The following is a 12,650-nucleotide window of genomic DNA, read 5'->3' as shown; positions in this document are numbered from 1 at the left end:
TTTCATATTTGACGCCGACGATGAGAAACCCATCTTCGGAATAGCGCGAACATACATTTAAAAAAAATAAAAAAATAAAAAAAAACATCGAAAATGAATTTGAACCGGACAAAATGGAGGCGACATTATGTGCTTAATATAATTACTAAGAAGACATGTTACAGTATAACAGAACATATGCAATCAAGAATAGCGAGGGTATTTCATAGATATGGAGTTTGAATATTTCAGAATTCGCTAAGTTGAAATACCGAAATTTTCGCGTCTAGTATGTCTGAAATGGAATATGCCTTAATGATATGCAAATATGACTGACATCGCTGTGTACCACATGGACTGTACATAACCGTTGATTGCCCAGCTTGTCGCTTTGTCGTCAGTTTCATCGTGAACAACAGACTGAATGTGATGTAACCGTATCCATTGTTGAATCTGTCACGGTAGAAACACAGCTATCCTTTTGTAGTTTTTAGTGTATATATATTACAACGAATTCGATAATGATGATTTTAGTGTATACGTACACGCTATCTGTTTTACTTGTTGGAGTATTCGGGAGTCCAGTACTGTCGTACGAGTATGGTATGTATATGAATATATTTCTTATAGCTTTTAATTTATTTCATATTTTTGTTTCTGAAATCCAGATTTTGTGGAACATAAAATGTATTTTTGTGGTCATTTTATGTGAGGAATAGAAAAGAGGAGTTCTTCAAACACGGGTATTCATCAGATGATAGTACTTGTCGACCTTAGAAATCCATAAACATATGTCACGCCCTGTACTAGCTATAGTGTGCATGGAGAGGTTACAATCCCAATGTATTGAAGGACTCATTATGACAATTAACTGATACACGTCGAATCATTATCGCATCTATAATGCATTCCGAGGAAAAAAATAACATCAATCAGGGATCCACTTGGGTCAAAGGTCACGATGCTTTTTCCAATGCAAAGAAACAGGTTGCGAAGTATAAATGCGCACGAGATATTTATGTCATGCTTTCGCCTATTAAATATGATACCCAGTCAAAACTATATCATAAACTGACCAATTAATTTTGTTTTACCTCGATTTGTTTGATAGGTTTGATGTTGTGTAGATCTGTGAAGCTTTTACAAAACATTTCAGTATGTCCAAATATTCGCATATTGTACAGGAGTGTTGCTTACTCAAAAACAAACATAGCTTTCAGTCAAGATCTCGAGAGATTCTTGTGTGTGACTCAGATGGCTAATGAGACAATATATAAACTGACGAGTCAATTTAGCCAATTTTCTGGGGGAAAAAAGCTGTGAAAAAGTTCTTGTTATAATCTTTAAGCTTATCACCGATTCATGTACTGCAACTAATCATACGATACGATATAAACGAGATTTGTGGAGATCAACAGATGGCAGTTATTATACCTACGGCATTAAAGTAGAATCAGACATCTAATGGGTGGAACTTTCTACAGAATGGACATGACTCACTTTAGAATGAAGCCTGTATATCATCAACCTCTCATCTCTACATACACATACATACATACATACATAAACAAACACTCCACTGAATATGTACTCAGATATAGGCTAAAAGAACGTAATGTTTTAGACTATATATGCATGCACGCACACACACACACACACACACACACACACACACACATACATACATACATACATACATACATACATACATACATACATACATACATACATACATACATACATACAAACAAACATACAGACAGACATGCACACAGACATACACAGACAGACAGACAGACAGACAGACAGACAGACAAATAGACAGACAGACAGACAGACAGACAGACAGACAGACAGACAGACAGACAGACAGACAGACAGACAGACAGACAGACGGATGGATGGATGGATGGATGGGCGGACAATTAGACCGACGGACATATCAGAAGGCAATCAAACACGGTTTCCAGTCCTTCAACGATAATGTCAGTATAATATACTAGCAAAGGAAGAACCGCATTGATTATTTAGTACTCTGAGGTGGAATATATAAGATAAATAGTCAACAGGGGCTTCACTCGGCTGCTTGATCATTAAAGTTACATTCTAGAACTAATCAATCTAGGTGTAGGTTACATAGCTACGTAGGACAACAATTAAGTGTGAACTTAGTAACCACTACCATATTAAGGTATACAATGTTATAATATATCACGGCATAGCTAGGTGATCAATCATAGACCGATCATCATTTAGAGTAGCAGATAAAAAAGAATCACATAATCCAAGCAGACGGTGATATGTCATATCTCTCCCCTGCCCTGTAGTAAGGAAAGGTAATACACATTCTGTACCTGTTAATTGTAATGAGAAACACACAAATTGTCAAACTCAAACGATATAATCAATTCAAATGGTGTTCTACACACACGAGAGACACGTAATATCTACATAGTACCTACCTACCTACCCGCCTGCCTGGTTACCCACCACGCATGCACATACAAAGTGCACATACATGCACATACATGCATGCATACATACATACATACATACATACATACATACATACATACATACATACATACATACATACATACATACATACATACACATACATACATACATACATACATACATACATACATACATACATACATACATACATACACACATACATACATACATACACACACATACATACACACACGCATACATACATACATACATACATACACACACACACACGCACGCACGCACGCACGCACGCACGCACGCACGCACGCACGCACATACATACATACATACATACATACATACATACATACATACATACATACATACATACATACATACATACATACATACATACATACATACATACATACAACGTTACAATCAATACTTGATAAAGCATGAATATTGATATTAACTTGTTCGAATTATCATCAATTTATTAAATAATCACGAGAATGATATTTTATGACCTGTAAATGGCCTATTTTACATTAAAATGTCAGCTTCTTTCGATAAAAGATCTTTTCACTTAAGCGCCGTGGAACGTTGAAACCTGGCGGCAGTGAATCGAAATACCAATCTCTCACGCCACCTGTTTCTCAGCCAGCCATTGCAGCTGCTGTACCATCTCAAATGACGCAGTGTAAATTTATGTCAATATTGTATTTTTACGCGCCGAAGATTTGATTATTTCATTTGATTGTTTACCTACACATATTTGATCTGAATGTATTTAATTTGTATCAGTCAGTTTTTTTTGTTGATTTATCTTGATTCGGTGTTGTTCTTCACTCTTCGATATTTTGTTCTATTTACGAAATGATGGATATGGTGTATCAGCTTTAAAAGTGAAACGTTTCTTAAAATACTCAACAAAATGTATAACAATACGTATTAATTGCGTTACTTTAATTACAGTACGTAATTAATACATCTTTTCCATATACGCGGGTTTGTTTGTCTCATACATGTGGGAACACTTACATTTGTTCCATACATGTGGGAACACTCACATTTGCTCCATACATGTGGGAACACTTACACTTGTTCCATACATGTGGGAACACTCACATTTTTCCATACACGTGGGAACACTTACATTTGTTCCATACATGTGGGAACACTCACATTTGTTCCATACATGTGTGAACACTTACATTTGTTCCATACATGTGGGAACACTCACATTTGTTCCATATATGGGGGAACACTCACATTTGCTCCATACATGTGGGAACACTTACATTTGTTCCATACATGTGGGAATACTTAAATTTGTTCCATTCATGTGGGAACACTTACATTTGTTCCATATATGTGTGAGCACTCACATAATTTGTTCCATACACGTGGGAACAGTTACATTTGTTCCATACACATGGGAACACTTACATTTCTTCCATACACATGGGAACACTTACATTTCTTCCATACACATGGGAACACTTACATTTGTTCCATACACGTGGAAACACTTACATTTCTTCCATACATGTGGGAACACTCACATTTCTTCCATACATGTGGGAACACTCACATTTCTCCCCAATCCGATTAAAATCCGATGTGGTGAAAGCGTCTAAATGCTTTATTTACCTCTATTTCCATTATTTTGTGTAGTTTGTTTTCGTACCGAGACGGCGCGCGATCACTCAAAACAAAACAAACGTCACAACACGATGAAAATAGAGGTAAATCAGGACATCTAGCCGCTTTCACCACATAGGATTTTAATCAGATTGATTTCTTCCAGACATGTGGGAACACTCACATTTCTTCTATACATATGGGAACACTCACATTTGTCACATAAATGTGAGAACACTTACGTTTCAAGTTGTTCTATGCATGTGAGAACATAATTATTTTTTTTTCACTACATGAGCAAGTTTTGTTTTATTCATGCGAGAACAAATTCAATATAAGTATGTAGGACTTACATTTGTTCCACACACGTGGGAAAAGCTACATTTGCCCCGTATATATATCAACACATTTTCGCTTGTTTCATAGACGAAGGAATGTGCATTGGGAAAACTTAAGTTTGCACGTAAACTTGTCCCATATGTTCCATATATGTGGGAAGACTTATGTGTTTTCACTATATGTGGAACATTTATATTTTGCTTTTGTACATGTGGAAACAGATTTGTTTCATACATGTGAAACACGTATGTTTATTCCATATAATTTTATGTGAATCGAAAACACTGCAGACGTATGTCCCATATAGTATGAGAAAACACTTACGCTTGTTTCATACATGTGGGAACACTGACGTTTGTTCCACATAGTATGTGAAAACACTTAGGTTTGTTCTAACACATGAAAACAATACGTCTGTTTCATCGATATGGGAACACTTGCGATGGTTCCATACACGTGAGAATAACATGCGTTTGTTCCATAGATCTGGGAAGACATGCATTTATTCCATATACATCTATATATGTTTTATTGCAAATGTTAGGCCTCAGCCCATGACATAAAAATAGAAGTATGGGTATTCAGAGATAAGAGCATAACAACAAAAAACTAATACAATAATGAAAAAGAGAAAGGAGAAAAGATACAGATCAGCAAATTATGTTTTAACTTCCTTAGTAAAGTCATCACGACATTTGAAAGCTTTGTACACAAACACTGACAGTTTTTACACAACATGACGGTTTTTAGAGGATAATAATTTTAAAAAAAGCAAACTTTTTCTTTCTTTCTCTGGGGTATGAGTTCTATCCTATATTGCTCATAGAGCGGGCAAAACAACATGAAATGGCATTTATTTTCTATTGTTCCATATACATGCTATAAGTGAGAACAATATCTTTGTTTCCATAGCTACGAGAACACTTGCGTTTGTTCCATTTGTTCCATAGATATGGCTGGCAACACTCAAGTTGTGTTCGTTTTCATTTACGTAAATGTGGCAAATCACAACAACATAAGATAAGCAGAAATACGAATCAATAAGTCATTAAGAAGTTAATATCTACAATCACGCGTGCTAAGCCAGTACAATATAGTTACCATAGCTATGGGATATCATTCTCCCCATTTCACCTTTCAAATTGCCCTGTACCAAAATTCTGGAAAGGTTACTAGCAACCAACTGTGATATCTTCCAATGCTCCACGTATAGTTACTGTTGTCATCACTGCTGTCAACACATTCAATATTTAGGGATGGCATAGCTCTATTGTTAACATCATATGATACTCATAACTCAGATATATATATGTACACATCTGTTTCACCAGTTAATCCTACGATTAATGACTGTCACATAAGTAGTAGAGATGTCACATTGAGCTATTTCGGTATGTCAAATATATATAAATATAAACATAATACTATGTATATTCTTACATATGTTATAGCATGCTTTGCAAGAATTAACATACATGCATTATACGTTACTCCTACCCGTGATGATTCATGCGGGTGGTGTATAGACGATGTTCCGGTTCCAAGATGCATTGCGTGAAACGCCCTTGCTTATGTTGTTTCATTACGGCTTGTTTTGTCTTTATTACATTTGAAATAACATTTTCATCGTAAAATTATGGGGGGGGGGGACATGTTAACCTCTTTACTTGTTTATAGGACAAAGACTAAATGTCATCATTGACTCGACATATTTTACTGACAAACCCGGGGTATAGTCAGGTGACAACCCCCCCCCCCCTCCTTTCCGAATTCCCTAGTAGTGCGTCCAATCATCTCATGCGCGTACAGAATACATGGTATTGTATGGGGAGACGAGCGATGAACCTTGGAACCGACAACATGTCTGCTATGCTGTGTAATGCCATCTGCATTTGAGATAGCAAAACGCAAGATTTAACACTTTTCAATTCGAAAAGCACATTAATATCTGTTCAAATATGTAAACAAAAACTCGACTAACCTTAACACAAATTCTATGGGGGGGGGGGGGAAATGAAGAAAAGAAATAGTTATTATCACCTGATTGTTAAGATTTTACAAGATTTTACGCTCCGTGCATCGTTTCATGGCATGCTATCGTAATCAAAACTAGTCAAAGCGATTTATGACGGGCATAAAAGAATTTAATATAAAATTGTGGATTTTTTGTTATTTGTTTTTGAAGTATTAAAATAAACATTTCTAACTATTTGTGTCCTATCAAATATCTTATGGATATGATATTAGCATATGGAAACCACAATATGACATGTCATCGTCTGACTAGTATTCATAAAATACATCATTATACCATGCACAAGCCAATTGCAATTGAACAAAAAATATGGAATATATACCTTGGTCGTTCTACGTCACGACAACGCTTGTCTACGTCACGGGTTCTGCTGTATTCGTATGATCAAAACATTCAAAATTGCCATTACTTTCTCTGATTTTTCTTTGATATTACTGGCGCTGGTATAATTATGTTATTCTCCAATATTTTTCTTCGTTCAGCCGGAAAATACTCGTAACCTAAGGGTTGTCACTACAAGTTGCTAGACGACTAGTGACAAAGCCTCCTTAGGTCACTCGTATTTTCCTTGGCTGAACGAAGAAAAATATTGGAGAATAACATTCAAGGGAGAGATACACACAAACAAGTCAAAATGCATTAAAGCATGCTGTAAGCTTAACGACAATCACAGAATCAACCTGACCTTCAACATAGACTGACAAGGTCAAAGTTTAATGAAATCAATTCACAGATTTGCATATACCTACCTACCAAATGTAAAAGAACCACCAGCTTAAATTATGAGTTATTTTTAACCTTAAAATAAAAAAAAATCCATTATCAAATAAATTTAAATATTTCTAAAATGTGCTCCGAGTTTGCAATAATTGGCGATATAGTGATGTAGTTATGCTGTGACGAGTTCAGCTCTATGAAACGTATGTAATGTGTATGTGCCTATGTATGTGTGCCTGGATTTATTTATTTATCTATATATTTATATGTATGAGTTTGTGTATGTATGTATGTATGTATGTATGTATGTATGTATGTATGTATGTATGTAGGTAGGTAGGTAGGTAGGTAGGTAGGTAGGTATGCATGTGTGTGTATGTGTCTGTGTGTGTATGTGTGTGTGTCTGTCTGTCTGTCTGTCTGCCTGCCTGTGTGTGTGTGTCTGTCTGTCTGTCTGCCTGTGTGTGTGTCTGTCTGACTGTCTGTCTGTCTGTCTGCCTCTGTGTGTGTGTTTGTTTGTTTGTTTGTTTGTTTGTTTGTTTGTGTGTGTGTGTGTGTGTGTGTGTGCGTGCATGTGTGTGTATGTGTGTGTGTGCTAATTAACTATGTTTACTCATAGTAGCCTTCGGATTGGCAATTTAATTTGGAATAACAAATATTGACCCCAATTTATTACATCAAGATATAATTTATTGTATACTGAGCACATAGTCACGTTCATGTACACACTTAAAATAATACTTAGCCACTAGAACAACAAATGTCGCTGTGTTGAATGACAGCATTTTCCTAGAGTGACAATTTGTCATAGCTGTTGTTTGTTTTGTCTGTCTAATGTGTCGATTAAATAGACAATAGACTGTGCCACTTGATATAATAATGTGTTTTGAACATAACGAAAATATATATACATTATTGTCAAATATGAAATGAGTATTCTAACTTTCACGTACAATTTCATAGAAATTTGAATTATTTATAATTATGTATGCTGTCATATTTTCCTTCGGAAACGGATGTTTTGGGTCTTAGTTTACATTCAACATAAACGAGTACTATTAATCTATTTCCATCGACCATATTTTTTATTGATGGTGTTTAATGTGTGTGATTACTGATAGTGGTATGCCATTATTGATGACAGGCCATACCAATTTAATATAGGGTAGGTTTAAACTTGTTTATTAAAAAGTGTTTCATGTTACTATGCACTATAATTTCGCAAGGTTTAGTTTCAGCCGCGAAAATACATTTCAATAGTTAACGGCATTTCTGTCTTTCAAAAGATCGATATAATTAACGCGAACTGATATAAAAAAAAAAACCATTAACCTCAACGTCCGGTTTGGAAAAAAAGGTTACCTACGCCACGCCATTGATTTTATTGCTAATTTACATCGAAAGTAGAGAAATGTTTCACCTAGCCTGTTGATAGATTTAGCCTACCGTGTTAAAAAAAATCACATGTCGACATCATAACAAAGACTTGGGACACAAGTACTCTTTTTGAGTAGAAATACACGTTGTTTGAATGTAAAGGGTGAGGTTGATATGGCGGATAAAATTAATTCGCTCCCATATAATACTCGCCTACATATGTGACGAAATTACGGAAATGTTAGTCAAAAAATTATAATATTTCCCGTGTAAACTCCCCTGCCGTTGATAGTGGTTTAATTAAATATTGAGTTTTACTCCATTAGACGATTATGAATATATATAGGAACAAATCCTGGGTGGAACACCCGGGCAAGTTTAATTAAATTGAATAACTTTAATTAAATCTCCGCGTTTTGATTCACAGAAGAAAAAATGCGAATGGAACACCCAGAAATTAATTAAATTGCATTTTAATGAAACTAGGCATCGAGACTTTAACAGCTAGCATCAGCCACCGAGCGACACCCAATGAGGGCGACCGTCTTTGGTTTATTTTAATTACATTATTAGTATTAGTACCTTATATTATAAAAATACTGTATGGGAGTGTGGAATGGCGGGAATATGAGGTCAACCAACTGTACTCTTTTTTCCCCTCCTTTGTTGCTATCCACGTTGATAATGTTTGTTGTATATTCTCAAGTGTTTAACCTGTAATATACATATCAGCGCTAGCCTACCCGTATTTATTTGTTTTTATTTTTCAAAATTTGCTTTCATTCATTCACAGCGAGTGTCGTCAATTGTACTGGAGGTACGCTTCATATACAAACGAATCACCCAGCGGGAAGGATCGATTTCAACATACCTAGGGAGTCATCAAGCTCCGTATCCTGTTCGATAAATTTCACCGTTGATGAAGGTAACAGAGTAGTCGTTCTGATCGAAAGTGACAAAATGGTACCGGGTACCGATGGCGATGACTGCTCCAGAGTTCACCTACTATTCTCAGATCCACAAACATTGGAAGAATTGACACCAAAGTCTAATATCTGTCAAATCAGTGGAAATGCGACTCAACATGTATGGGATCCGTTCTATAGTCAAGATAACTCCGTAGTTCTGAAAGTAGAATCTGAACCTAATATAGTTGGACGTATTAATTTCATTGTGAGGTTTACTTCATTTCAAGATGTCAAATCTGGTAAGTAGCAAATTAAAAACAAAAGAAATGGCAAAAATATGTGACCAATTATAGGTGGCGTTTTCCTCCCTGCACCGCAGAGCATCAGTTGGATATTTCGAATGTGACGATCAAACTTGAACTGACAATTTAATATCTAATTCCATCGGTAACCCAAAGATTTAATAATCAGTTGTAACACCCCCTAGTAAAATTACTGTACTTTTATTGTTACCTTAGGTGAATGTTTTGTCTGCAAGACTGCAGCACCTGACGTCGATTTCCCAATATGTATAAATTCATCGTTACTCTGTGACATGCAAGATAATTGCCCGGATGCAAGTGATGAATATTACTTATACACGAAAGGTTGGTGAAACCATGCAATATCTATCTATCTATCTATCTATCTATCTATCTATCTATCTATCTATCTATCTATCTATCTATCTATCTATCTATCTATCTATCTATCTATCTATCTATCTATCTATCTATCTATCTATCTATCTATCTATCTATCTATCCATCCATCCATCCATCCATCCATCCATCCATCCATCCATCCATCCATCTATCTATCTATCTATCTATATCTATTCATCCATCCATCCATACATCCATCCATCCATCCGTCCGTCCATCCATCCATCCACCAACCCACCCATTCATTCACTCATTCATTCATTCATTCATTCATCATCAATCCATACATACAATATCCATCCATCCATCCTTCCATCCAACCACCCACCCATCCATCCATCCATCCATCCACCCATTCACCAATCCATCCATCCATCCACCCATCCACCCATTCTTATGTTAATTAGATCTTGTATCGGTACGTCAATGTCTTATTTCGAAATTCGCACCGTTACTATGGCATAATCTCCCAAAATAGTGAACGCAACTTCCATGATTTCTTTCAGACTTCGGTTGCAAGTTAACATGTGATGGCAAAAGTATTGATGATAAGCAGGTATGTGATGGCAGACAAGACTGTGACGACGGCCTTGATGAATCTGACGACATATGTGATAAAATAAACATAGGTGAGATGGAATGTGAACATTTGAATGATAAACGATGAGTGTATGGTTTAAGAACACTGTCAATCAGCTCTTATTGATCGTGATTAATTATTGGAATCGCACACTATTTTGTATGTTGAAGTCAGCTCTTGAAATTGTTTCTACCAGGGTTGTACACGTTAGCTAAACCCCAAAAACTGTTATATTCCAGCATCACATAAATTTAAATTGACCCATCATAGAGACCCTTTAACTGTGTATGTTAATTGGTTTTCCAACATGACACGCTATGCAAAACGTAATTGGAAAGAGCTTGTATTTTAAGATGTTGACACGGCTTTGGAAGCAAAATTGGCCAATGCCATTTAAGTGATATTGGAATGCTCCCAACGTAACATGGACAAGGTGTGCGCCAAGTCATCTAGTGAACGAAAGGAAACAGCCTATCAGGAATTAACTGAGTACTTTGTGACGATAATATGGTCACCATCCCATTTAAGTTTCTTGTACAAAAAATATCAACACATTTACCTTTTATTTATTAGCTATTTTTTATGTTACAGTTGGTCGTGCTCCATTCAGCAATATGTCATTATTTGATATGGTGGTCAGTGTTATATTGCTTATTGCCACTGTCATTTTGCTGACGATCTGTCTGTATTGCTGCTGTAACAAACCCATACCACGTGGAATGGAGAAGACGTACGTGGTACGAATAATGAAAAGTGAACCTGCTGCCAAACCAAAGAAGGCACCGGAAGAAAAAGAACAGCAGGTGAAAGTGGAGGGTTTTGAATATGGCCGTTCGACGTCTGTGTGAAATTTTACGATTTCCAGTAGGTAGTATTTTTCAAAAACCCCACATCTTCTGAGTGAACTTGGTTAAACCGTCAAAGTTCTTTGAAAGATGACGATGCAACCCCACCAACGCTCGTATACGGCAATAGGCGTTAGGTAATGTGGCCAATGAATGAACAGTATACCTTCAAATTTCACGGAATGCGATGATCAAGTCCTGTTCACGTTTACATACGAGATAAGTTTTTGTACCGTACCACGTAAGATAATACGGAAACATCAGTCGAAAATATCAGATCCATTATTTGATTGCTTCTGTCGAATATTTTCGAAAAATGAAAATTTGCAATATCAAAAAACAAGCTTGAATAATTAGTGTCTGGTTTAATATACATACGTATTACAAACTAATAGGATATTTTGTACGGTTTAGATGACCTCATCAACAAGTTTTGTGAAATCAAATGTTGGGAGCAATGACCGAATTGTTATGTTCATTTTAATTATTTGCGACGAGCAAGTCAAATGTCTTTATAAACTCATTTTTATCGTTATTATCGTAATGTTTTTCGTATTTTTTAATACAAAAAGTTGAAAATTCATAGTCACAACAAGATCTATTGAAGACTATGTAGGAATTTAGTGTCCCATCTGATTGTGAATGTAATGTTCACATCTAATGATACCAGCAAATTGAGCGGTAGACACTTGAACTGACTCTCTATGCAGGACAATCGTGACCAGTCTCCAGATAGTTATGTACTCATATCCACTGTTAGATTTGGTTTGTATTTAAAGTGTTAGTGTAACTTTTACCATGGACCGGTTCGGATTTTGCTTTCCCACTGGATGCAACAAAACACATGCATTTAAAATAATTGAATGATTTGGACGTCTGTGTCACAATCGATATTGTAATCCCACTGAATGGTAAAATTAACAATATATTTCACTTTTTATTGTTTCTTTTTTACAATTTGGGGTAAATATTTTTATTGTCTTTCATACCACAGGCAGTTAGGAATGAGAATAAGAAGCAAATTAAGATTCATCACTAAAAGCAGAGAGATATATAAGTAAA

The 12,650-nt window shown here is 35.8% G+C and overlaps 1 protein-coding gene across 1 annotated transcript; it reads left to right on the top strand.

Annotated features, from left to right (window-relative positions):
* Positions 1-359: 359 nt before the first annotated feature.
* On the top strand, positions 360-12,650 carry LOC144444824 (uncharacterized). The gene is made up of 5 exons (XM_078134364.1): positions 360-582; positions 9,345-9,758; positions 9,978-10,106; positions 10,670-10,792; positions 11,335-12,650. Exons 1-5 carry the CDS (start codon positions 501-503, stop codon positions 11,589-11,591), a joined length of 1,005 nt encoding a protein of 334 aa, XP_077990490.1. The 5' UTR covers positions 360-500; the 3' UTR covers positions 11,592-12,650.

Source organism: Glandiceps talaboti, chromosome 13, assembly GCF_964340395.1.
Source record: "Glandiceps talaboti chromosome 13, keGlaTala1.1, whole genome shotgun sequence".
Taxonomy (NCBI): Eukaryota; Metazoa; Hemichordata; class Enteropneusta; family Spengelidae; genus Glandiceps; species Glandiceps talaboti.
Note: the sequence above shows the minus strand (reverse complement) of the source record. Positions and strands in the feature narration are given on the sequence as shown.